Raw genomic sequence first — 27,635 nt, 5'->3', positions numbered from 1 at the left:
TTAGGAACATGTTACACTCACAGCCGGTGCTTGGGATGAGCAATTCAGAGCGCTCTTGCTGTTTGATGTTAAGCTCAGACTGCACAAGGCCATCAGCGCGGAACTCAGCAGTCACGTGACAGCCTTCCCACTTCATTCCACTTCCACCCATTCTCAGAACTGAGTTCTAGGAAGTCTGATCAATACTGGGAACTGCAGATTCCTTTTGTTCCATCCCCAACAGAGGAAGAGGCTGAGGCTTGGGAAAGAGCCCATCCGAAGCCCACGCCTTTTAGGTAGTGGACCACGCTGGCCACTGGCATGCACACTACTGTCTCTAAAGCCACCTGAAGTAGAGGATCTCATCCTACTTGACACTTGGTGAGGAGCGTAAACTAGGAGATGTAAAAGGAAGGTGTGAAAGTCGAGCGTGCTAGTGAGCGCCTAGAATCTCTCTGGGAGGCCAAGGTAGGAGGATGGCAAGTTCAAGCCCAGCCTGGACAACTAAGTGACTTAGTGAGACCCTGTCTCAAAATAAAAAATAAAAAGGGGCTGAATATAGCTTAGTGTGGAAGCTCTGAGTTCAGTCCCCTATACCACAAACACACACACACACACACACACACACACACACACACACACACACAAAAATGAAATGTGACATTTCTGCATGACTGGGGAAGAAAGGAATTCAAGAAGCAGCTATTAGTCAAATGTGTCTTATGATAAAATTTAAATAAAATGAGGCCTCTATCAAGGCTAATACATCAGCCAGCTAATTTATTGATAATCTTAACAAGAACTGATTCAGTAAAATAGGGATTCTCCACCTTGGCACTCTTAGCTATTTGGGCTGGGTGCTCCTTTGTCGCGTGGGTCTGTCCTGTGCATTGTCCAGGCTGAGCAGCATCGCTGGCCTCCTCCCACTGGATAGCGGTAGCACCTGCCAGACATGACTTCTGAACATGATTCCAGACTTCATCACAAGTTCTCCGGGAAGCCAAATTGCCCCCGGTTGAGAGCCTGTGAGGTAGACAGGTGTGGACGGGAGTCAGACAGTGATGGGTTTGAAGGCCTCGAGTCTGGGCTACCCTGTCTGAAAGTCTGGCAGCCAACAGCAGGCAGAAAATAGGAGCATGGGGAGGGGAGGCTTAGGGAAATAGGTTCGGTGGTTGTTTTATTTACAGTGGAAAATACATTGGCTTTCCTAGGGGGGGAAACCTAGAAAGAGGGAACGGGATAATAATGGAGCAGCATCTACTTGGTGATTTACAAACATTAAGGATCTCAGGTGACCATGCTCCACCAGGCTTCATAGATGTCAGGGTGAACAAATGAGTTCTTTGTTCAAAAGTTACTGAAAGGGCCGGTGAGATAGCTAAAGCACCTGCTTAGACAAGCTTAGGCAAGTGCACAGGGACCGAGGTTCAATCCCGGCCCCATATGCCACACCAGCCCTGCCCCAGGGCAGGCTGAGCCAGCCACAAAAAAAAAATTGAAAATGTCAAAATGGCCCAGAGCATTCTAGGCCCCTGTAAGCTCTGGTAACAAGTGCGACAGAGGTGGCCCCTGCCTCAGACAGTAAAGGTTCTAGTGGATAAGAGGATGGCAACCAGGGGACAGGAGGTGCTGAGTGCTGTCAAGGCACCTTAGTCAAGAGTTAGGAGAACACAAGAAGGGATATTTAAGGGCTCAACTGTGATGTTAGTGGCTATGGACAGTTGCCCAGACTAAGGGGGAGGGAAAGATTGTCACACCTTCAAGGAAAGGCAAGCCAATCAGGAAAGAGCAAAGGGGGGATGGTTATGTGTGAAACGCAGGATGAGACACTGGCAAGGCAAGACACTGGGATGGGCACTGGGAAGGCAAGCTTCGTTTTTAGGCAGGAAGTGTGCAGCCATATTAGCTTTGATTCCATTAGCCTGAGGAAGACTAGAGGAGGTAGCTGAGAGCCCTCTGCAGAGGTGCTGGTGGCCTGTGTTCCCAAGAGCATGGTGATAGGACAGAATGAGAGATAGTTTGGACGTAGAACTTGGTGGCTGCTTGGCCATTGCTGTGGTCTGGATGTAGGTTCTTCCCAAAACTCATGTTGAGACCAAATCCTCAAAGCCGCAGGAATGGATTTGGAGGTGCAGCCTTTGGACTAGATGAGGTCATGAGAGTGAGGTCCCATGACAGCACTGGTGGCTTAGTAAGAAGGGAGACCCAAATTGGCCTGCTTCCTCTGTCTCCACTGTCACCCTGTGGCCCTCTCCACAGTGCCATGACCCAGCAAGAAAGCCATCACCAGATGTGGAGCGTAGACTCAACAGATGCTGGCAGCCCACTCCAGACCCATGAGCGACATGCACTTCTGTTCTGGATTAAATTACCCAGTCTGTGCTATTTATTTAGAGCAACAGAAAATCAACTAACACAGCTGTTGAGACTGAAGTTGGGAGCAGATGATCCTGCCTCCTGCTTGGGCTGCTCACTGGGGCTGAGATGCAGAACTGCTTGGAGAGGAGAGTGTCTAGAGAAGAAGGATCCACTTGGGACTCTCTAAACTTGGTGGTCTGCACAAGAGCACGAAGTCAGTTAAGAGGGGATCCAGAACTCAGAAACTCAGGCCTGGAGGCTTAGATTGTGGAGTCATTAGCATGCTGATATGACCTGAAGTCATGAATATTGATGAAGCCATCAAGGAGCATGTGTGGCATTGGAACAGGGAGGACCTGGGTTAAATATAAGCAGCTGTATTTGGAGCTATAGTTAAGTAGCACTAAAACTGAGCTTTAAAATCCTCTTTTCAGTAGATAGTACCCAGCACCCAGTATTTTGTTACAACAGCAGAAAATGGAGTAAGGTATCCATCCAGGGCACCTATTAGACAACACCGTCACTTCAGGAGGGAGGACACCTTGGCCACCATCTCCCCAAAGTACCTTCATGGCTCCCCTTTCCCTCTGACTGACACTGCAGGTATCTTCCTCTGGTGCCCAGCTGCAGAAAACCATGGGTAATTCTTTGCCTTGTCCTGAAATGCAGACACAGCTCCAGCGTCCCAGACTTTAGAATCCGGGCTCTGCAAACAATACGCAGTTGTAAACGCTAATGGAAGCAGTAACCTTGGTGTTCCGCGGCCGGCAGAGGGCTCATTAGCTCCACACAGCAGAACTAATCCTTGAAGAGTCAGACCTGCAACACGGAAAAGGCTTTTGTCCTCCCTCTGGGGAGGTGCTGTGATGCATGGAGGGCTCCCTGCTCGGCCCGTATTCAAGGTGTCTGACTGCTCTAGCCTCTCAAAGTCGCCTTTTCCCAAAGCTAAAACTGAGGGCCCGTTTGTTTAGGGCTTGTTTTTGTTTCCATCCTCTTTTTGTGCAAAAAGGAAAGCTTCACTTTATTTGCTTATTTCTTTAAAAAGAAGACAAGACCACAGCTGGGTCCAGCCATGTGTTCCTCTAGTCTCAGTTACTAGGGAGGCTGGGACACATGGATCCTCGGGCCTGGGAGTTCAAGGCCAGTGTGGGAAGCACCATGAATCTCCAATTCAGAAAAAAAGAAAATGAGGAGAGAATCAGAGAGAGGCAGAGAGGTGAGACAACGGAGACAGAGATGAGACAGCGACACAGAGATCTACCTTTAAATTTTGAAAGCAAATAGAGTGCTCACATAGCAATTGATGGCAGATGGCATTTAAGTAGAAATCCACTTTTCAGTTCATGGCAAGTAGGGAATCATTTAGTTATAGGCTGCTGTGAAAAAGAAATCATTTGAGGCATGGAAGCAATTTTAATTCTCGGAGGTATTTTATAAACCAGGGTCACGCATGCAGTAGCAAAGCTACTTAGGATCACTCGAAAGCATATTAAGCATTTAATTTAGGATAATTCACCTTATGTAAAATTGAGTTAACTCCTGCGAGACCCTGTCGCAAAATAAAAACAAAAATCTGGTGGTATAACTCAGTGCAAAGGATTCAATCCCCAGTACCAGAGAGAAAGAGAGAGAGAGAGAGAGAGAAACAGACAGACAGACAGACAGACAGACAGACAGACAGACAGAGACAGAGACACAGAGAGAGACAGACAGACAGAGAGAGACAGACAGACAGACAGACAGACAGAGACAGACAGAGTTTAATTCAGAAAAAAATTCTCTTGCCAAGTGATACATAAATATTTCAATACAAGTTAGGAAATTTCTTTTTAATCAACACTAATCTAAATCAGATAGACTTAGTTAAATCTCTTAGCAGGGTGCAGGTAAGAAAGGTACAGTACAGTAAAGAAGGAATCTCAACTTTGAGACTTTGGATTACCACCTCCTTGGGATTACACAGACATCCTCCTTCCCCATGGTTTAGCTTTCAGCAGTTTTAAATTCCCATAATCACCTATGGTCCAAAACTACTGCATAGTACAATAAGGCATTTTGAAAGCAAGAGACTGCCGGGAGATGGCGCAGTAGAATAAGTGCTTGCCTGGCAAGTGCAAAGGCCTCAGTTCAATCCCCGGCTCCGCCAAAAAATAAATAAGATAAATGAACCAAGAGACTAAACTCACATGATGTTATGATAGCATACTGGGATGATTATTCTGTTTTATTATTCATTATTGCTGTTGGTCTCACACCGTGCCCGAGCACATTAAACATCATCCCAGGTGTGTATTAAAGGGTATAGAACGTACAGGGCTCAGTATTCTCCGAGGCTTCAGGCATCTGCTAAGTCTTGGAACGCTCCCTGCAGATACGGGGAGATGCTGTACGTAGCACCCATTTCTAAGAACAATCTTGACAGGAATGAGATAAAGTAAGGGTGGTGACATAAATGCAGGGACTTGGGTGGAGAGATGTTCAGGAAGTCGGATCAAGACAGAAGCACACTGGCCCAGTTTGGTGCGCTACCACATGCCCGCTGAGAGAGGTTGGCCTGGCCCAGTGCTTTATGGCCAGCCAGAGACATTGCAGTATCCCACGGGGTCTTCTAAGGTAGTGGGAGAACAAACCCTGGACACCCTGTTCGCTTTGCAGGAGATTTCATTGTAGTCCAGCTCCTTGGAAGTGACCCACCCAGTTTTAGCATGGGCAGGCCAATGGCTGATGTGCACCTCCAGGCCATACAGTTCCTCAGAGTGGGCCCGTAGTCCCTATGGGGGAGATTAGAGGAAGAAAGACCAAAGAGTCTTATGACTTAATGCCATCCTGAGGGATCAATCTAAGGAGCCCCAGGATGGAGAGGGATGGAATGGTGGGGCAGAATGCAGGAGAGGTACAAGTGCCCCCCTGTGGATTATTGAAGTGAGCACTGGGACTTGACTGACCTCCATGCCCCATGCCCCATGCCCCATCTAAAGGCCTTCAGCCTCAAAAAAAAACTGTGTGGATGGGCAAGTTCTCCCATCACTGGGATAAATGCTGAGGCTCCCAACTAAAAGGAGAGGTTCGTTAGGGCTCACAGTTTCAAAGATCCAGTCTGTGGCTGGCTGGCTCCAAGAGCAGGAACATCATGGTGAATGGGCCGTGGGAAGGAAGGCTGCTCAGCCTGTGGGACCCAGGAAGCAGACAGCAAGGGAAGAGTTCAAGAGGAAAGAATGAGAAGCCAGACCCCTGCAATCACAGCCCCATGCCCACCCACTGGATGGGTACCCTACTAATCTAGGTGTCTCTAGCCGACAACCAAGATTGCCTCAAAGCCAAAGAGCACCGCTTTGGAGTAGTGCACAAATGCCAATTGCATCTAGTGACTAGGATGTCCTTATGGTGGTAGTAGAGAGACTGTTGTCACACACCCCGCCCAAGTGTCAGTGTTCTTATCCCCAAATCTACACATCAGGAACCTCATATGGCTTTGTGGCTGTGAATTAGTTAAGGACTTGCATGTATATGTTGATGATTAATATATAGATGCAGTATTTGGAACACCGTTGGCACATTATAAGCAGTAAATCAGCATTAGCTGACAATTAAATTATTTGTTCTTTATGTGAAAAAGAACATTGACCTAGCAGGGTTTACTTTGTCCACTGTAAGTAATTTCAAAAAGGACAAGACTAGCCCCAGACCCCCCAAACTCCCGAGGTCCTGCTTGCTTTGTGATTTCAGTGTTATAATAACATCACATTTTTACTGAATCTCATTTTCAAGTAAAAATAACTAATTATGTACAGCACAGGTCCTTCTGGAGAGCTTACCTACATTTCAAGACTATATGAAGTCTCAGTTCTCAGATCCTTGTAAAAGAGAAAAAATAAATGGAAGGCCTTACTTGAAGTGCTGTGCATTTGATTGTAAGACAGTAACAGAATTGTCCCTGCTTGTTGCCCACTCATTCATAACTTGGTTCTCTTCAAATGTGACCCATAAGTAAAGCAAAACAAGGCAACATAGAACAAGGCAACATGTCTGCTATCAGAACCAACGTGCCACGCATCGGATGCTGGTTGGGGAAGATTCTATAGCCATGTTTGAGCATCAGGCTCTGAAATACTGGCCGGACCTCCCACATGCAAGCCTTACTGGAGTGTGTCTGCAGGACTTCTTAGAAACATCATGCCCAGAAACACTAGCACTATCGAGAGCCTGGTATTACCAAACAGTTACCAGGTTCTGGCCTGTGTAGACTCCTAAGACACACAACAGAGGTAATGAGATTTAACATCTATTAAAGATAAGACAAGAGGGCCCGGGGAGACAGCTCAGTGGCATAAGCACCTGACTGGCATGCACAAGGTGCCAAGTTCAATCCCCAGTACTGCAAAAAGGTAAGACTAGAAGTCCAGTCTGCAGTGACAGCAGGCCATTGAGAGGGTTCACAGTGGTCATGGGGTTAATAGCGGAAGTCTTTTGTATCCTCTGTTCCTCAGGCTGATGTCAGAGCTAGACTGTACCATCCAAAACATGCTTGATTTCATGCCAGAAGAATTGCGAATGGCACTTTCTGATTGGCACCAGGTCCAGGGCTTTGAATGTGTCCTGAATCTCTGTGGTCGGCAGGCCATTCCCAATTGTTCAGCTGGTTTGCCACACCCAGATCTCCCGCCTCAAAACCACCTCATAAAGGTGGCTGTGCATCCCTTATAAAAGGGATGAATACTCCTGAGGAGAATAAGCTGGAAGATGAGAAAGCTCATCTAAGAAGATAATTCATCTGAGGGGAGTTGTAAATTGCATTCCAAACCTGTGACACTGCCCTGCTCCATGATAAAATCACCAGCTTCCTCCTGCAGTGCCAGAGTATTATTTATACTGTGAGTTTCCAGATACACAGCCACCCTTTGTCACTGGGGATCAAGAATGCTTTAATGCGGTTGTTAACAAAAAAAAAAAAAAAAATGACTCTGATTTCTCTCTACTTGCGCACCCAACATAGCAAGCACACTGCTGTGCCCAGATGTGAGTGTTTCTCCCCAGGCGTCCTGTGATTCAATTAACCCATGGGAGTGAAGGGTTCACTCCCACCCACTGGGCTACTTTTTTTGTTTTTCTTTATGTATTTAGTAGGGTCTACCAGGTCTTACTAAGCAACTCCGACTTGCAGTGATCCTCCTGTGTTCAGCCTCCCAAGCACTGGGATTACAGGTGCACACCACCATGCCCAGTCTCAATCACCATCTCAGCACGCCTTGGGGGCAGGGCCAGCACGGCACACTGTGAATCGAACCCCAGTCCCTGCATCTGCCTAAGCAGGAACTTTAGTCTGCTGAGCTATCTGGCCAGCCCTGGGCTACTTTTTTTGAGTAAGAGATTGTCTCCTGTATTTTCAGTACCTGGCTATAAATCTTAGGGCTTCAGTAACCCTGTCCTTGTGCTTGATTTCCACAGGGAATTCAGGGAAACATTTTATTTACTAACACTTTATTATAAAGATGTAAAAGACTAAAAATCCAGGTCATGAAGTGGGTAGCAAATAGAAAAAGGCAGAATTTCTGTGCTTTATCATCCCACACACCCAGCACCTCCAAGTATCCAGTGACCAGAAAGCTCAGCAAATTCCATTGCTCATGCTGAACCTGGGGGCTCAGCCCTGTAATTCAGGCACTCTGAGAGACTGAGGCAGAAGGATCACCAAATCAAGTGCTGCCTGGGCAAGTCAGCCACTTAGCAAGAATTTGTCTCAAAATGAAATATTACAAAGGGGTTGGGGATGAATGCAAAGGTTCTGAGTTCAACTCCCAGTACCTCAAAAAAAAAAAAAAAAAAAGACAGAAAGAGGATTTTTATTGGTGGTGACTGTTCTGTGCCCGGAGTCTCTCCAGGTGCCCACACCGCTCATTAGCATAAACACACGTGTGACCCAAAGGACTCTAGGAAAGCAAAAACACTTCAGTTACTCAGGAAATCCCAAAGGTTCTGGGTGCTGTGTGATAGGTACCAGGGACAAAGACCATATATTTCATACTATGCCACAGAGACATTTTTGAAGAGAAAAAAAATAATAACTGTCAAAATATTCTTATAAAAAGATTATAGAATAAAATTCCCAACTGTTTCAAGGTGCTACAGATTGTACAAATGATAACAACCAGTAAATTTGAAATAGTCATACTTGGAGCCTTCATGGGCTTCTGGTTTCTCTTGTCAGCCTAAATAAACTCAGACAGAAATTCTCCGAGGAATAATGGTATTTATGAAGATTGCATAGAATAAACATTAAAACAAGCATCCAGTCTTTTGTGAATGGTTTTTATTATGGGATATGCACGCGTGCAATGCCCCCTTCATAATATCCAGGCTTTATTTATTTATCGTTTTTGGCTGGGGACTGACAAAAGTGGGTCCATTCTGATTCTGGCAGTTTGCTCACATTCTGGCGTCTCCCTTCGGATTCTGTGACATGGACCCCTTGCCAACCGAAGATGCGAATTTGGGATATTTGGGGAGGAATTACCATCCCTACACCTCCGAGAGCATTACTTTGTCCCTCTTAGGTCACAGGGTAGGGCTCCAGATCTTTAAAATGTCTTCCAGTAGGTTCTCTTTCACACGCAGCTCTCCCCACTGGATAAAGCAGGAGTGCTGAATGATCGCAGGGGTGTTCAGTAATCACCAACAACTTCAAAACCACAAATGGCCCACTGCTGGTGTTGTTGCTTGGCTCTGGGATGCCATTCCCATTCTCTGGCAACGTCTGCCACCGTGTGCCACCCACCCATTGTCTGTCCCCACCTTCTCCGTGCATCTAGATGTGCACATACCTTATGTGATGTCCACTCGCTGTGGCTAAGTTACATGCCCGGCAACAGGAGTATCTTTTTTTTTTTTTTTTTTGGTGCCTGTTCCTTTGTCACTTCATGTCTAACAAGGCTCCAGGGGTGATGGGTGGGACATAAGAAGAGCAGCCATTGTTCTGTGCAGACAGACAAGCTCTCTTGCGTGCCCCTGGGCCCATGAGTCGCCTTCTGTTCTGAGTCTGCACTAATGTGGCTAGAAGCAGGCTGTCGCCTCGGGGAAGGGGAGAAAGGCGAGAGGCCACGGTCCTGAAGTGAACAGGCCACAAGGAAAGAAAGGAACCTCTGTGAAGAGGAGAGTCCCGGCTAAGTTTCGGTCCCCTGGCCTGGGGACACTGAGGAGCAAGGCTGGGGAGGGCCAGGGAGGGTGAGGGAGCCAGCAGGCGGGAAGAAAGGCAGGCGGAGGTCAGCCCTGCATGACATGACGCAGGGTGCCTTGCCTGGGGTTGAAATTGAGGAACTGAGGAGGCAGTGGAGGAGAGGCAGTGTCTCAGCACAGGATGGCAGGAGACCTGCAGCCACCCGCTGTGCCTCATGCATCTCCAAGGGCTGAGAAGATTAACAAGCCAAGGCGGATATGATATGGTCCAAAAACTTCTCCTGGGTTTTTTCCGTAGGCGGCTGAGCCAGAGGCCCACGGCAGAGGAATTGGAGCAAAGGAACATCCTAAAACGTAAGTGACTCAGCCCCGGACAGGGCTGCATGTTCTGGGGGGGCTTTTTCTGTTTCTGAGAGCTCACCCATTTGGGCTTCTCCCAGGGCTGCTGGGAGACCGCAGGACGCTTCCCCTGGGTGCTGGAGCACCAAAGGTGGCCTCCCCAGGGCGAAGGTACGTTTTACTCTGCTCCACTGGCCACGGCCTCGCAGGTGCAAGCGGCGCCTCCCTGCAGTGAGCTGTGAAGTCAGGAAGGAGCTGCAAAGTTCCACTCATCTGTTACTATGTGGCTCTGAGAAGAGTGTGGGGCCCCCTTTAACCAAGGTGGCTTCAGAACGCTACGGAGGGGTTTGCTGGCTAAAATAAGGGAACGAGCCATTTGAAACTGGGGGCCAGGAAACAAGTTTCCCCCGCAGCTGCCTGCTGTTGATAACATTCCTCGGCCCTTTGAGCCCGAGTGTACAGTCCAGGGTAGCAGCTGCCAGCAAAGTGCCTCCTGTCTGACTGCTGGGGTTCATCACACTTATTCAGGACAAAAAGAGCTGTCTCTAAGGCCACTGGTAGAAATACACACAAACCCCTAGTTTGGTCCAGGACATAGAATGTATTTGGATGTATTTGGATGGAGAAGCTACCTGGTACTAAGAAATTAGAGTACAAAATACTGAAAGAATTAAACATTCTCACCAACAAATATTTTTAGTTTATGACCCTTTTTCCTCCACCCAGAAACACCCTTTTAATCTCTCTATAAAAAAAAAAAGGGAAGTATACATGGCACGGTTTTCTAGCCGTGTTCCACAGACACGCACACACCCGTCACGTGTGTAACCCTGCTCTAGCTGGGTATTTCCACTTACACCGGCCTAAGATGCTCTCGGCTGCACTTTGCTAACCTTCCTCCTAAGCTCTCGTGACTGGTCTGCATCAGCTGCTTTGCTGAGGGGGCGACAGGCGCCCCGTGCTTTTGCTCCCTGCTCCCCGAAGCCACTTGACAAGAGCTGGCTGTGGGCTGTGTTCCCGCGGGTTTTGCCTAAGGGCTCAGTGCACCTCGGGATGTGTGTAATTCTGCTAATCTGTCAGGACGCTCAAAGTTTTCGAGCATTTAGACTTGGTGGCCGGTGCCTCTAATCCCTGTACTCTGAGAGGTCGAGGCAGGAGGATTGCAAGTTCTAGCCCAGCCTGGGCAACTTAATGACTTTGTAAGACCTGTCTCAGAATTTTAAAAAGGGGGAGGCTGGGGGCTGGGGATGTAGCTAGTGTGAAGACCTTGGGTTCCATCTCCAGTACCAAAAATATATACAAATAAATAAATAGGTAAGTTTCTAAATTTACTATATTGTTCAGTGTCCTTAGAACCTTTCCAGAGATTACTGTGTTCAGAGATGCATCTGTCCCCCTTTGTAGGCGCAGTCTGAGAGCCACTCAGGTGAGCCCTGATTCCTAAAATCGGCCTCTTCCAGGGACCGTGTGCAGAGGCCTTCACAGTGGTCCAGTGCTTGACATACCATAGGCTACAACATGACCTCTAGCCAAACAGGGTGTCCGAGTCCCAGGGAATAGAATTGCTTACCAAGAAGGTTGGGAAACCCCCCAAATCTGCATGCAGTGTGTGCGTGGCAGACTGAGGGGCTCACGCTGTGTGCCCTAAAGTTCTTATGAGACTGCCTAAGGCAAAGGAGCATGTCCGTGGGACTCAGGGGGCCCCGTGTGTGCCCAGTGTGTCCGAGACAGGATTAAGCATGCTTTCCTCATTGAAGAGCAGAAAATCATGGTGGAAGTGTTGACGGCACAGGCTCAGAGCCCAGGGCTGAAAGGTGAAGCTGTTTGAGTAATAAAACTTGGAACGGCTTGTAAAAAAAATAAATAAATAAAATCGGAACTCACACCCCCAAGCTTCCTCCCCTTGTCCACCCAAATGGCACGCATGGCTCTCTGGCTCTCTGACCTCTGAGAATCTCTGTGCAGTGTATTTCTGAGTCTGCACTGGATTTGGTGGCTTGCGAGCCAATACCTAAGCTAAAGAGGACGCAGACCTCTGAGACTGTTCAGGTTTCAGCAGTCACACCCAGCAGGGCGGAGGCTCTGCAAAGACATGGTCTGCAGCCCCGTGTTCCCCTGGGCCTGCCCCACCCTGGGCGGCCACAGGCAGGCTGCGAAGCCATGCATGGGCTTTGCTACCTGTGTCTGTGAGCCCAGAGGGACCGATCAGGCGATTTCTGAAGATCATTCCTGCACCTTTCTTCTGTTGTCTTCTTTCTTCTTTTTCATTCTTTTCTTCTTTCTCATCTCATCTCCTTATTGAAAAGCAGAAAATAGCTGCAAATTAGAGAAGTGTTCGACCAAGTTCTAACAGGTTGATTATGACCCAGTTTCAAGTGACTTTTCAGAGAAGAACTTGTTTTCATGTAGGTTATTTTTCTCTGCAGACTGCAACTGTTTTTCTAAATATATGTATTAATGGACTTTGATTTGCTAAGCAAGAAATGTCTCGTGGGATAAGAAAGCATCCTCAGGCAATTTGTTCTAAAACACATGACGTTCCGGGCCGGGGCAGTGGCGCGCACCTATAACCTGGACAGTTGAGCCAGATGAACTGCCTGAGCAGCCTAACAACCTAGCAAACCTGCTCAAGATGAAGACAGTGCTAGGGATGCAGCTCCATGTGAAGGCCCTGAGCTCAAAGTCCAGGACCAAATAAATAAGTAAAAATATAGACAGATCTTATTTTCTGGGCATTAAGTCACTGGAAGAGCAACTAGGTTGGGAGGTGGGAGGTGGAGGGTTGAGGTGTCCGGAGAGGCTGGCTTGGGGTCCAGCATGGAGCCCTTCCTTTGTTCTGCAGCCAGGGAGACCCTATGCCCATCTGAACACATAATGAAGACACTGATGGGGGCCCACGGTGACAGTGACATCATGCGTCATGTCTGACCTCATATTTGTTTAGTGGGTTATCGTGGCACCCTCTACCTGATGAGTCCCGTCTTTGGGTTTGTAAATGGCTTTGCTTTATTTGGTCTTGTCTTATTTTATAGTACTGGGATTAAACCCTGGCCCTTAGCACTGAGCTACATCCCCAGCCCTTTTTTATTTTTCATTTTTGAGGCAGGGTCTCACTAAGTGACTAAGTTACTCAGTCTAGGCTCAAATTTTTGGTCTTCCTGCCTCAGTCTTCCAGCATGCTAGGGTTACAGGTGTGCTCCCCCACACTGGCTTTGAACTGAATTCTTGGATTCCGTAAGCTGTCTCCTGGGGTCCCACCTCAGAGGGACCAAGGAATCACACAAAGGAGATGGGCGCCCCAGGCTCTCTCAGCTTTGGCAAAGGATGACATTTTCAAGCTCAAGAGGGTGTGTAGGGTCTGGAGTCTGAAGAGAGAAGGTGGGCCAGGCCCCAGGCAAAACCCAACAGCAGGAAAAGGCAGAAAGCTGAACTGTTTGACTAACTAGCCATGGAGGGTGTGACTACTTACTTAACTCCCTGGGGCTTGCTTGCTTGCTTGCTTTTTTTTTTGGGGGGGGGGTGTTTTTAAGACAGCGTCTTATTATGCAGTTCAGGCTGGCCCTGTACTCCTTTGTAGCCCAGGTTGACCTCAAACTCCCAGTGATTCTCCTGCCTCAACCTCCCAAGTGCTGGGATTGTAGGATGCCACCATATCTGCCTAGCCATCCCTAAGACTTTCATATCTGCCTTTGTAAACCAAGAATGGTGGCTTTCATGGTCTCTGTGAATTTTAACCAAGTGACCTCAAGCTGCCCCCAGGGAAGACTCCCATACTCTTCCCCCTATTGTTCTCCCACCTGCAAACATAACTGTTTGGGTTTCCCTTCATCCAATTCTGGCTATCTGCCTTCCAGTTGATTCTTTTATAAATTAACTCATACTAAGATATTAATGGCTGGCCTTTTTCCTAAATTTTATGCCAGAGAAATGTACATTTTTATAAATACCATGTTAGAATCTCCCCTGGGTCTTGCTATCTGTCTCCCAGTTATCTCTGATTGATAAATTCATCTCAATCTATGGATGGGTGAGTAGTTTAATGGGTTTCTATCAAAGGGAAATTTGCATTTCTCCTTTTTGGGAGAAACGATCTTTAAATCCAAAGGGAGGAACCCTCAGAATAGAACCTCTCCCCTGGTGACCCAGGCCTGGACAGGATGCTGGCATTTGGTTTGCTGCCCTTACATGAGGTCCTGATCCACATAGGTATGAATCAGCCCTGGGCCTCACGGTTTGTCCTTGTGGGTGGTGTCAGGCACCTTTACCTGTAGTCCTCGTGGTGAGAGGGAAGGACAGGAAGGTTCATCAGATAACCCCACCCCATTTCTCCACACAGGGGTTTCACTCTTGCAAAGGTCTGTCCTGTCCTGGGACCATCAGAAGCCACAGCTACATGGCAAGCATGCAAATGCATTAAGTTTTCAAGAAATAACTCAATAGTTGTGATCGCAAAATGAGGAAATGAGCTCCCTGAGCCATCAGAGTGCACTTAGGCCAGAATCACGCGGCAGTGGCTTCCCACACCGGTGCTGTGCTAAACCCAGTGGGAAGCACGGGCTGTCTGGGTCACTTGTTGGTGTCAGGGTGTTTTCAAGTCAGGTGACACTAGGCTGATATAGATAGATAGATGATAGATAGATAGATAGATAGATCTCCATAAGTATGAGAAATAATTGACTCGAAGTCATTCCATTAGCTGAGTCAAAATAAGCCCCAATTCTCTGGCCCACAAATCTCTGCTCCCTTCCCAGACTTCTTTACCTTCAGCACTTAGAACCCCTGATGAGTCAGTCAGTCACCCACATAGTGAGCTGAGGACCTTCACCCTAAAGTCTGCTCCTAAGTCACTCCTGATGAGGCAAAATGCAGGCACTTATACTGTATGCTCTGGTTGTACGTGTTCTGTAGATTTCTTGGAAGATTCAGAGAATTCATGGAGCCAGGGCTTGAGAAAGGTGAGCACCCTGAACTTCCTGGTGGAGCAGCCAGCCTCAGTTCTATTATTAGCCATGGAGGCAGCGGAAGTGAAGGTTCGATTTCCCTTCGGTCACACAGCGCCCCGGAGCCCAGGGCCACCTCCCAGCGAGCCCCTCCTGGGAGGCTCCAGACATGAGTGAGGCCCTGTGCGCCACAGAGGGAGCCTCACACACCATCTCCTCACCTCCCAAGCACGTTTCCTGACCCAGTATTTCTACCTGAGGACCCAAGCCTGCATGACATCTAAATATATATATATTAAGTTTTCAAGAAATAACTCAATAGTTGTGATCGCAAAATGAGGAAATGAGCTCCCTGAGCCATCAGAGTGCGCTTAGGCCAGAATCACGCGGCAGTGGCTTCCCACACGGGTGCTGTGCTAAACCCAGTGGGAAGACATCTGAAACAAAGCAGTCAGTTTGGGGAACATCCCCCCCACAGGCACAGGGTGACCAGGGAAGGGACACAAGGGTCCTCTCTGCCTTTTCAAACTGAAGTCCTGGGATGAGAGCCTGCTAAGGCCCACAGGGTGCACCTGCGTGTGTCTCTGCGTACTGAAGTCAAAAGCATCTCTGATATTTCTTTCAGCTCGCAATGAACAAGAGGAGCAAGAGGAGAAAAGAGAGATCAAGAGGCGATTAACTCGGAAGGTAAGAAGGTTCTCCGTGCAGAGGGCTGGGGCGGGAGAGGGAGGGCTGCTTGCCACAACTTTGCCTCTGGTGGCCTGGAAGCCACATGGCCCACTGGCTTCCTACTGCGGTGTCAGGGTGCATCGCTTTGTAACCTTTGGGATTTCTCCAGGTGAACGGTCCCTGGGGACCAGGGCCCAATGTGGCATCCTGTCCCTCGGTCCTTTTGGCTGGGGACATTGAGTCCAGCTTGATTTGTGACACCCACCAGCCTCCAAACAACTTTCTGTGTGTTGCATTATATTTTCAGCTACACTAAATATATTTTGTTTTTAGAAATTCATTAAAGAGGTTGGGAAATGCGTGTTCTCAGCAGCACAGTGCAAGCTGCAGGCTCAACAAACTGGGTTCAATTCCTAGCACACAAAAAATTATTATAGCCCCATCCGCCCATCCAAAGCTCATTAGCAAAATAGTAGTTTAAATACAACTTTGTCAATTTGCTGTGATCTGGGGAAATGTGGATTTTCTTTGCTTCCCAATATGATGTCTTACCTGTTAATATTTTAAAACCATTTGGCTTACTTATGTTAAATCTATTGTGAATTATTGGACTAAGAAAATGCCAAAGTACAGATGATATTAATGCAGGTGTTTTTAAACTACTCAGATAACAGTTATGAAAGCTGGAAGTTTTACATATTTTAACCCAAAATTAGATGGCTTAGTGTTTTAGTTATCTTCTCTCGTTGCTGGGACAAATACCCGACACTCAAAATGAAGGAAGGAAAGGTTTATTTAGCTCACAGTTACTGGAGGGTTCAGTCCATATTCCGCTGGCTCCAAGGCAAACAACAGCAGTTCATGTGGCAGGAAACAATGAAGAACAGAGGAAGAGCAGCAGCTGCGGTGTCCATCAAGCCTCTCCCTTCTGCACTGACTGCGAAGACCAGAAGACCAGCGCTCCACAGTGAAGATCGGAGCTCCTCCAAAGTGGCATGACTGCGGAGATCAAGCTCCTCCGAAGACTGAGACTTCTCCACGGGAGCGGGGCGGGGCAGCAGGAAACCAGGCAGGGCGGCTTCCTGCCTTTCTCAATTCCTGGGCCCTGCCCACCTGAAGGGCGAGGCCCCCATGCTGCCGAGCTGATTCAGCCAAGTTGACACAATGTATCAACTAACACAATCCACCCCTTGTCAACTTGGCAACTAGACATACACCTTTTTAAGCCGATTTCCAGGTACACAGACATGCATAAACATTTTAGAAATTGTACACTGCTTTACATTAGAATCATGACATGCTACCCCGGCCCTCCAAAGACTGATGCACGCCTTTTTATGCAAAAGACATTTTAATCCATCTCTAAGAGTTGCCAAAGTCCTACCAGTTTCAGCAACACTGAAAAGTCCAAGTCCCAAGCTTCCAAGATCTAAGGCAAACTCTTAGCTGTGAGCCCCTCTACAAATGAGAAGTTAAACACTTCTAACATTCACAGGCACAAGATAAGCACTGCCATTCCAAAAAGGATACACAGCAGGATACGAACATCTGGGACCAAAACAAGTCCAAGGTCCCGAAGGGCAAACTAAGTCTGCAGTTCCCTGTGGACCATCCAAAGCACCCTGTAATGAGTAGTGAGCTCCAAAAGCCTTATGTGACTCCACTGCTAAGGCATTTCTGCTGGTAGCTCGTAGGGCTTTTCTCTCAGGCCTGCTTTGCTCCCTTTTTGCAGCTTTTCTTAGACCATCCACATTTCTGGCTTTTTCAAACTTCTGAGGTTTCCACTGGATAGGCTTCTCACTCACAGCTTCACACACTGCCCTCTCAGGGGCACATTGCCTGGCCTCCCAGGCCTTCTTCTGAAATCTGGGTGGAAGCCTTCTGAACCTCAGAATGCCTGCATTCCTCATGCACCTACAACCAAAGCCATGTGGATGAGGCCAAGGGCTGCTGCCAGCTGGAGCAGAAGCCAAGGTTTCCTCTCTCTTGGCTGTAGGGGTTGAGTGCCTGGATCGCTGAGCACTCTGACCCTGATTCTGAGAAACAGATTCTCTATGCGGGTGCCATTCTGCAATCTGATGTGGCCGCTGCCTCCATTTTGGAACCTGGTGTGGCTGCTGCCTCCATTCTGGAACATGGGGCTCTGCAGCTTTGTCCTCAAAGCAAAGTCCCTCACCCTTGCCATTCTTAGGCTGTAAAGGGCAAGAACCTGCCACCTCCTGTGATGCCCTTGGTACATCTTTTCTACTCTACTGTTCCTTCTCAGCAATGGAGATCCTCTCAGCTCTGTCTTCACAGTCCACAGCTTTCTTGGAGCTTCCTTTCTGGTCAAACTCACAACATTTTAAATCATCCTTTTGGGCTCTTTGCTCTTGATTCTCAACATAAATCTGGCTAAAAGCCCTCAGTAACAACCAGGCCACTGCCCCAATATTTGGCTGCCTTGAAATATCTTTTACCAGATTGATCAGTCCGCCATGCTTAAACTCAGTCTCAGGCAAAGTCTCTGGACACGAGCAAAATGCAGACAGCTTTTCTGCCAGGTCAAAACACAAATGATCCGGAGTCCAACAACCAATGCAGTCCTTCTCAGCAGAAACCTCCCCAGCCTGGTCTTTACAGGCAGGCTTTCTGTCAGTCTTCTGGTCTGAGCTCTGACCAGAATCTCCCATACAGAACAGCCGAAGCTGTTCCAGCGCTTCGCTTTTAGGTGACATCTCCGAACCTTTCCTATCTCTTCCCATAAGCCAGTCCCAAAAGCTTGTGATCCACATGCTCAGGTTTAGCCACAGCAACGACCCCACGCCTGCGGTACCAAATTCTGTCTTAGTTACTTTTTACTTGTTGCTGGGACAAATACCAGACACTCAAAATGAAGGAAGGAAAGGTTTATTTAGCTCACAGTTACTGGAGGGTTCAGTCCATATTCCGCTGGCTGCAAGGCAAACAGCAGCAGGTTCATGTGGCAGAAAACAGTGAAGAGCAGAGGAGGAGCAGCAGCTGCGGTGTCCATCAAGCCTCTCCCTTCTGCACTGACTGCGAAGACCAGCGCTCCACAGTGAAGATCAGAGCTCCTCCAAAGTGGCGCGGCTGCCGAGATCAAGCTCCTTCAAAGACAGACTTCTCCACGGAAGCAGGGCGGGGCAGCAGGAAACCAGGCAGGGCGGCTTCCTGCCTTTCTCAATTCCTGGGCCCTGCCCACCTGAAGGGCGAGGCCCCCACGCTGCCGGAGCTGATTCAGCCAAGTTGACACAATGTATCAACTAACACACTTGCAGCATAGACCCAGAGACCTCACTACATGGGCAGCCTCTTGAATAATAAATTTGAGGCTATTCCTGGGTGATATTGAAAAGTTTAATTAATTGATGACACAAAAATGACATTATTTCCTACTTAACATGTTTTCAATCAATCTCCTACTGTGATCAACTTGAGAAAAGATACTCAAATCTTAAAGACAGTGAAGAAATCTATTAGATTTTTAAAAGGTTTATTAGATTTGTTTTCTTAGAAATGTTATGCAAAGGGAGAAATTCAGTGGTCCTAAAATATCATACAGACTACTAAAGGAATGATTTTTGTCTCTCAACACACCCTAAATGTGGCCTGAACCATCAGTTGACTGGGAGGTGTCACCCTGGGGGACATTAGGATAAGAACTAAGTGACCTCATCTCAGCCAGTGGCTCTTACCGCAATCAAGATTTGTCTCCCTACAACCTGAGACCATCCAGGCTTCGGACACAAAGGGCATTTTTTCTAAGACTAGGGGGCCGGGGAGATGGCTCAGTAGAATAAGCACTTCCCAGGCAAGCACAAGGGCCTGAATTCAATCCCCAGTTCCACCAAAAAAAAAAGAAAAGAAAAGATTCTAAGATGAAGCAGTGGGAAGGGCAGGAGAAAAATATTCACTTGTTCTGAGTGTGCCCTTGAATGATGGGCATGGAGAAAGAGGCCAGCGATCACCCCTCATTTCTGGCTCAGAAAGGTCTAGACATTCTTAAAGATGGTTAAATTTTTCATCAAGTTCGTGGAGTTAACGGCTGGACTGCACCAAGTCTCCAGAACTCCAAGGCTGCGCGTTCATCATCATGGAAATTACTTAGACCTATATTCAGTTCTGATCTGTTAAAGAAAGATCATATGATCTTCCAGAGAGAAACCTGATGCATTGCATAATGTGGTAGCGGAAAAGGAGTCGCTTCCCATGCCCACCTCCCTGGGGCTGGGTCACAGGACGGACTGTTCCCCTCACATAGCTCCTGGTTCTTGCAGGTCTCTGAGACAAGAGAATTTCCCGTCTACCCCTGGTTTCCTCTTCTTCCTACTCACCCCCAGAAAAATGGCCTCATAATCCTAGTATTTGTCCTTCCCAGGCATTGGCTGCACGAGTTCAGAATAGAGAGCCAGAGCATGGGAAAACTGTAGGGAAAAGACTAGAAAATGGGGAGCAGCTTCCCCATCTGTTTGGGGCCCGGAGATGGGGCGCCTGCCAGCATGTGGTGATCAGTACTGCACCCTGGCCGCGGGCAAGTTCTTTTCTCTTGAGCCTCTATCACACCAAGACCAGATGCCAGGCATGGTGGCTGCTTTTCATTTACTTCCCCTCAGCCCAAAAATTTCCTCAATAAATTTCTATTTAATCTTAATGTACTAGTGAGAAAAATAAAACTCAGTGGCTGATGCTGATAGCAACAGACCAGTCGTTTTTGTCAGCCAAATTGAAAATAACCTAAAAATTACATGCTAAAAAAAAGCGCTTATCTTCCTGTCCAAAAAAAGAAATGATAGCTAAATGGATGGCTGTATGCATGCATGCAGGCAGGCAGGCATGGATAAAAGGAAAGAAGAGGGAAAGAAAGAAGGAAAGAAATACACCAAGGGGTCAGGTCATAATTTTTTTTTTAAGCTCTTATTTGCCCATAATATTGCTGCCCTAGATTGATACAAGTGCTATCAACCACTATCCCCACTTCTTCTAGTTCATTGTCCTCAGAAAACCTGACTTTGGCCCCAAAGATGATTTCCTCAGCATCTGAGGAACAGCCTCGGGTTGTGAGTACCCAACGCAGCCACCAGGTCCAAGTTCTAAGCCTTGTGTGGTCAGGAGACAAGCCTGTCCACATGGAGGAGGAATCTAGCTGCCGATCACTAGTCCAATGGTCCACACTCAACCTGAGACCTCACAGGCGGCGGCAGGAGGGTCTGTCCTGGCTCACTTCCTTCCTGCATATGGGCATGGGACCTCGCTGACCTGGGGCAGTGGTGTCTGAGGCCCCATAGAATTCAGGTACAAGTAGATGTCCCTGCCCTTTCAGAGCTTACATTGAGTTTTCTGCTACTGCCAGACTGCCGTAGATCAGCTGTCGGTACCACCCAGATCACAGTTTCCAGGGCGACAAATACAAAAGTCAGGCTTAGCGACTTTTTCAAATCATTGTGTACATACAAAAGAATATGGTTTGCCCAACACCTGGGTCAACCCTGCTAGCCCTAAGGAAAAAAAACTGGAAATGTTGAATAGGAACCTGTGTATCTGGGGTAAAAATGACAAACATTCAGGTCAATATTCAGTGTTTTGATGTCTTTTAATTATAATGCAAACTTTCCCTGTACCCACATTTCAGTGTCAGGATGGCCACCGTTTTGTTTGCAACTACCACTAAGGCCATAAAGCCTTAGAAATCTGTGCTTTTCTGTAACACACCATCACTGAGGTCAAAACTATCTGCCCTGAGAAACTCATGGCTACCTCAGGAGAGAGTAGAGCCATGTAGAGGAGTAGCTACATGGAGTCTAGGCAAGTGGGCAGCTCCACAACCACTTGGCCTCTGGTTCCTGGAACTCCCCACCAATGGCCAAAAGGGACCTACTGGCCTGTCCCACTCCTGTCCTGCTCCAGTGCCCAGAAGTCCCTGTCACAGCTCTGATGGCATCAGCCATTCATCTGTTCTGCCAATGTGGCGGCAAGGTGGCACCTTCCAGCCCCAGCCCAGGGTGACAGGCAGCACCGCAGTCATGGGGGCTTGACCTCCATGTGTTTTGTAGGTGTGAACACCAAGACTGATGGGCTATTGGATTCCACCTTCCGTTCATACCATTAAGCATAGTCTGGGGCTTGGAGGAACAACTGTCCTTAAACGACATTGGTTGAACAGGAATTGAGAGCATCCTAAACCTGTGGCAAGAAGAGATCACAGAACTGGCAGCTTTGTGTTGTCAAAGGACAGAGCAAGGGTGCTGGGGTGAGGGGTGTTGGGAGATAGCTGAGCAAGGATCATCTCAGGCCTCATTCCTGCAGCCAGTCCTTCATCACACCAGCCAGAGGCCCAGCCCTATGTGCCTTGGCGTGAACGTGGCCTTGTTCTGAATTCTCTTGGCCCTGTGCTTATTAGCCAGCATTACAATTGACCTCCTGGAGGAGACCATTAGTAATGTTTGCTCTGAAAATTCATAACCCATTCCCATCCCTGCATACCTTGGAGATTGCATGCTGTTTGTACTTAGTTTTTTATGTGTATACAACATGAGCACATGCACACACAAGTACATGTAATGTGCATTACAAGCCCACCTTGCAGAGAGCACTAAATTGAGAGACACACGAGCAGACTCATAAATCCAGAGTGAGATAATTTTCCTGTAAGGCACCTGCCATCTGCTGCAGGAAGGACACACACCACAGCCACAGAGCAGAACAAGCTTCTCAGGAAGATCCAGAACCAGCAGAGCTGTGCACAGAGACAGGCTGCAATGAGCCTGGATGGATAATAAAGCTCTGGTAATCCAGGAGCTGGGAGCCCCACAGGCCCTGCCCTGCACGCTGTGTGATGCGTCGGCTTCCCCTCTGGACCTCATTTATAATGGACAGGGCCTCATGGTCCAGACTCCTCTGGCTGACTGGGTCCCCTCTGTTCCCCACTGCAGCTCAGCCAGAGGCCCACGGTGGAAGAACTCCGGGAAAGGAAGATCCTCATCCGCTTCAGTGACTATGTGGAGGTGGCTGATGCTCAGGACTATGACCGCAGGGCAGACAAGCCGTGGACCCGCCTCACCGCTGCTGACAAAGTAAGCAGAGAGGGCAAGGAGCAGGCAGGACCTGGTGGGCATCTCGGGGAGCCAGAAGGAGGTCAGCAGCTGGGCCTTAGCTGCCAGCCCCGTGGTGCGACCCTCCGCCCTGGGTTCCTATAGTGCTGCTTCCTCGGCACCTGTCCAGGACTCCAGAGAGCCTGCAGCGAGGTCCCAAGCACAGGACAGAAAGGAACACTGTGTCTGACATACAGAAGGAAGAAGGACAATGGTTTAGCCCATTTTCTGTTACTATAACAGAAAACCTGAGGCTGTATAATTCTACAAGGAAAGAAATCAATTTGTTCTCATAGCCCTGGAGGTGGGAAATCCAAGATCAAGAGATCTAGGGGCTGGGGAGAGATAGCCCAGCGATCTAAGCACCTGCCTGGCAAGCGCAAGGATCTAGGTCTCATTCCTGGCACCATCTGCTGCACTGGCCCCAGAACCCCAGGCACACCATGCCAGCCACTGAAACCAGTTATTGTGGTACCCAACACTGTAATCCTAGTGCTGGGGAGGCCGAGACAGGAGGATTACTATGAGTCTGAGCTGCGTAGTGAGACCCTATACCAAATAAATACATAAATAAAAGATTTTTAGGACTAGCAAGATAGCTCAGCAGACTAAGTGCTTGCTTAGGCAAGTACAGGGACCAGGGTTAGATCCCTGGTACCACATGCCATGCCAGCCCCTCCCCCCAGGCGCGCCGAGCTGGCGAAGGAGTCCTGGCATGGTGGCACATACCTGTAATCCCAGCACTAGGGAGGCTGAATCACTGTGAAGATCACTACGAATCCAAGCTGCTTAGTGAGACCCTGCACCAAAAAAAAAAATTTTTTTTTCTTAAAGAGTAGTATCTAGTGGGACCTTGTGCTACTTGCTAAGATGGTGGAAGACGAGAGGAGGAGATAGAGCATGCCAGAGACAAAATACCAGGGTAGCCTTCCTTGTGATAGCCCCTTTCCCTGGGACTGAGTCCCTGAGAAAGGATTAATTCCTCCTAGTGACCTCATCACCTCTTGAAGCTCCCACCCCAGCCTCTCTCAGTACCACTGCACTTGGAATTTAAGCTCCAACACACACACTTGTCGGGAACACATCTAAACCGTAGCAGGGAGGCTGTGTCCAGAGAGACAGGGCAGGGCTGTGTGAGGCCCAGGACTACCCAAGAGCGCAGGACTGCAGACCTGTCTCCGACCTTCCATGTTCCTTCCGTGTTCAGGGCCTGGGCCTCCACTGAAAAGCAACAGAAGCTAAACTTGTATCTGCCTCACTGCCTCCAACCCTCACCAACTCCTCTGAGGGGGGAAACCTTAGAAAGCGCCGAAGGGCACTTGAGGTGATTTGTCCCCCCTCCGCGGAAAGAATTCATCCCACCTGTTGTATAGCTACGTGTACAGTGAAAGGGGACCCCCTCTGCCCCTTCCTGGGCATGCTCACGGCTCTTCTTCTCCCCCAGGCTGCCATTAGGAAGGAGCTGAACGAGTTTAAAAGCACTGAAATGGAAGTTCATGAATTGAGCAGACACTTAACAAGGTTGGTGTTTGGGGGTTTTGTTTGTTTGTTTGCCCCTAAATTGCAGTATTTACTTCCAACCAAACCTCTCTCCTATCTGTTTCCGGGTCCTAAGTGGTTTGGTGCATGCAGGGGAGAGGACAGGCAGGCATGGGGAACACGAGCTCCACGCTGACGTTGCTAAGACAGGGCAGGGAGCAGGGAGGCCCTGGCCATGCACAGTTGCTAAGATAGGGCAGGGAGCAGGGAGGCCCTGGCCACGCACCCAGCTGGTGCCAGCCCGAGGCGAGCTTTTGCAAAACTGCAAGCTAAGGAGAAGAGATTATTGCCAGTTTACACGCACTCTGCAGAGGCCACACCTGGGCAAAATACTGAATCTACCCAGCACTTCCAAAGTGAGTGCCCTCCTATTTTTGTGTCATTCTGCACAACACTCGCGTCTGAGATCATGTGGGACAACTGAGGCACAGAAGAAGGAAGGAGCCTGCGTAAGTTCACTAGGCTACTCAGTGACAAGGCCACTGTCATAATTCTACTTCCCCTCCTTCGATGTACACTTAGAGGAACGGGACTTAGCAAGTATTCAGGACCTGGACTCAGAGACAGGCCACCCTGCCCACGCCCAGGAGCCCGCTGTCAGCGGGGGCCGGGTCCCCTAGGGCTGCAGGCTGCACTGTAGCCAGAGCAGAGATGGGTTTCGGGGAGCTCACCGAGGCTCACAGCCCCACACCTTCCACAGCGCCTGTGCCTGACTGAACTCTTTGTGTCCCCAGGTTTCACCGACCCTAGCAGTGGGGGTCCTCCCGAGCGCTCTGCTGGCTTCAAAACATAAGTCTGTAAGAACCATAAGTGCTGGCATTTATTCACTTCCCCATTCCGGTGTAAATCTTCTGAACTGCCTTTTTTTTAAAAAAAAAAAAAAGAAGAAGAAGAAGAAGAAGAAGAAGACAAATAAAAGGAAACACAATCAGGATTCTATGGGCAAAAAGGTGATGGCGACCGGGCGGCAGCAGAGCTGCGGCCCCACTTCCAGTCCGGATGTGCAGGCACTCTCCAGGGCCTGGCTGAAGACCTCCGGAGGGGGCGGGGCCCTCGTGCTCGCCTTCCAGGCCCCGCAGATGCTGCGTTCGTCCAGTCTCCTGCACACCCCTTTCTGGTGCACGCGGGACTGTCACCTGGGAGTGGCCATGCAGAGCCTGAGATCTAGTCGGCCTTCTGAATGCGGCACCAGCTCCAAGGCCGCATCTGGTTTGGGGGTCCCCAAGGAAGAGTGCTGATCTCAGCATCATCCACACAGAGGATGAGAAGAGGGGTGCGCCTCTGGAGGAGGCTGTGACCACTGGTCCCACATATAGGTAGTTGTGGCAGGCTGGCTGTGGGTGGCCCCGTCCCCTCCGCCAAGAGTAAGTTGCTTTCCAGGAGGCTGTGGTTCCCCAAGGGAGAACTGTCGCCTTAGTGCACATTCATTAACTCATGCCTGTTCAGAAAGCCCAGTGTCAGGGATGACAGGAATGTCCCTGCTAAAGAACTCCCCTGGTGTTTGTGCATAAGAGCACGAGGACTCTGCAAGGGACAGAAGGTCCAGGGCCAGAAGCTCTGCTTGGCTTACATTTTTAATCTTCCTGGGTACCTCCAGGCCAGAGGTTGTGTGGCTTGGAAATTAGTGACTTCAGGGTATAAGGCCAGGGTGTGGTGGCCAGATACCATTCCTGGGAGACTGGCCGTCCTAGTCCTGGGGCCTGGCCCTCCAGCACCGCTCGGTGGCCTTCCATTGTCCTTTCTTTGCACTGAGAGTTTCTATGGAGAAGCCCAGAGTTCAGTGTGTGCCCAATGGGGCAGACGCCAGACACGCCCCCCAGCCTTCCCTCTGCACCTACCCAGGAGAGTCTTTCCCCTCTCCTGGTGAAGCTGGGTAATCAGAGATGTGGCACCCCCTTTCCTGAGTCTTGGGGCCCCGGGAAAGCAGTGCTCTGTTGACAGAGACGCTGGGGGTCAGGGTGCAATGGGGGAAGGACACCCCAAACCCTAATGGGTACCCCTGGTGGCCTGCTGCAGGGTTTGTTTTCCTCCCTGGCCTGGCTCTCAGCTCTCAGGGCAGGGCTCTGCCTGGGCTCCTTTGCTGGTTCCTGTGTCACCAGGTCTTTCTGGGGAATGACTCGCTCTCCACCACGCACGCCCAGCTGATGCCAGCCTGGCCAGGCCAGAGTCAAGTCCCCTCCCCAAGCCCCGTGGGAGCCAGTTTCCCTTAGGACATGGCACCCGGTGAGGAGTGCTGGAATTCTCTGATGACTCCGTGCCAGCATTAACCCAGGCGCCCGGGGCATCCGGAGATAGCCCAGGCAGCTCTGGAGACAGTGCCCCCACCGCTGTCGCCTGCCTCCTAAGGTCCAGAGCAAGCTGGCCTCCCCCCAGCTCCAGGAGGACACCATCACTAGATCTTTTTTGCCCCCTGTGTTGTTTTTTTGGGTTGTGAATCTGAATGGCTCCTGCAGTCTGAGAGGTTTATTCAGGGAAAACACAGTCGGGATTTTAGCGTGGCTGTGAATACAGTCTTCCCAAAAGGATTGCTGACGTTTGAATGTGCGAACGGTAGAACAGAGGATGCGTGCTCATTTGCTGAGCTCTGCTGGGGCAGGCTCATGTGCCTGTTCCAGGCTGAGGTGTCTGCCTGGCCTAGCCGCCCGGCCTGAGGGCTGTGCTTCTCCTAACCACAGCTGAGCAGCAGCCAGCACCTGGAGTTCTGGTGGGACAGCCGTGACAGCCAGGCTTTCCCTGGCCAGGAACAAGTCCTAAGGGAACTTGTTCCTTAGAGGTCACCTGGGCTTCTCCCCAGCTGGCTGTGGTTCTGGGCCCTTGGATTCCCTGGGCATAGAAGGCCCCAAGGGGCCTCCCTGCAGGCAGCCACTAGCCCATCACGTGCCCCACGAGCCCTGGGCTTGCAGCCCCCTGTGCACAAAGAGATGGAGGACTCTGTCTTCTTCTCTTCCTGCAGGGCATCCTTCTCAGAAGTCACCACTCAGCTAGGGGTGTGCCTCCCACAGCCAGGGAGGTTGCCTGCCTTCTGGACTGGCGATGGTTAAGCAGTTGTTACAGTGGCTCAGCACCCACTGTGGCCTGCGGGGTGGGACCTCTGCTGTCTCTTTCTTAAAAGCTTGAGGGCTCGAGCAAGATCTCTCACATTCTTTTTTTGCCACAGTGTTGTGACAACAGAGATAACTTGTGTTATGTTCTAAAATGACACACTGACATTAATTAGGGGGTTAAAAAAATAGATGGGATTAAAATGCATTTTTTTTTTTTTGAAAAACCCTGCAATTTGTAAGCTGGGTTGTTTTTCAGTGTATACATTCCCAGCTGAGCAATGTACCATTGAATTAGCCCAAGAGGGAAAATTCGAAATGGCTCAAATCACATTTCCCTCTCAAAATAAGACATTGATCCAACCCACAACAGCCCATCTCAGTATGAAGAGATGGCCATTGTTCTACCTGCCTTTTCAAAATTCCTGATCACTTCATCCCAAAGCCCTGTAAAACTAGTATACCGTTAGCCTTTCCACCAGATGAGAGAAACCCTATGTGACGGTCCACGT

General features: G+C 49.1%; 1 protein-coding gene across 6 annotated transcripts in view; it reads left to right on the top strand.

The window, feature by feature from the left end:
- Phactr1 (phosphatase and actin regulator 1) overlaps nt 1-27,343 on the top strand; it is a 575,214-nt gene extending 547,871 nt beyond the window's left edge. For all 6 annotated transcript variants that reach the window (XM_023712114.1, XM_023712112.1, XM_023712117.1 and 3 more), the window contains 5 exons: nt 9,806-9,861; nt 15,412-15,473; nt 22,385-22,525; nt 23,988-24,064; nt 24,817-27,343. In XM_023712114.1, coding sequence (XP_023567882.1) covers nt 9,806-9,861; nt 15,412-15,473; nt 22,385-22,525; nt 23,988-24,064; nt 24,817-24,832 — 352 coding nt within the window. In that variant the 3' untranslated portion in view covers nt 24,833-27,343. The remainder of the gene's footprint in view (nt 1-9,805; nt 9,862-15,411; nt 15,474-22,384; nt 22,526-23,987; nt 24,065-24,816) is intronic.
- The last annotated feature ends 292 nt before the right edge of the window (nt 27,344-27,635 follow it).

This window comes from Octodon degus, unplaced genomic scaffold, assembly GCF_000260255.1.
Source record: "Octodon degus isolate 3935 unplaced genomic scaffold, OctDeg1.0 scaffold00023, whole genome shotgun sequence".
Classification (NCBI taxonomy): Eukaryota; Metazoa; Chordata; class Mammalia; order Rodentia; family Octodontidae; genus Octodon; species Octodon degus.
The sequence above is the reverse complement of the archived record's forward strand: the minus strand, read 5'-3'. Positions and strand labels throughout refer to the sequence as shown.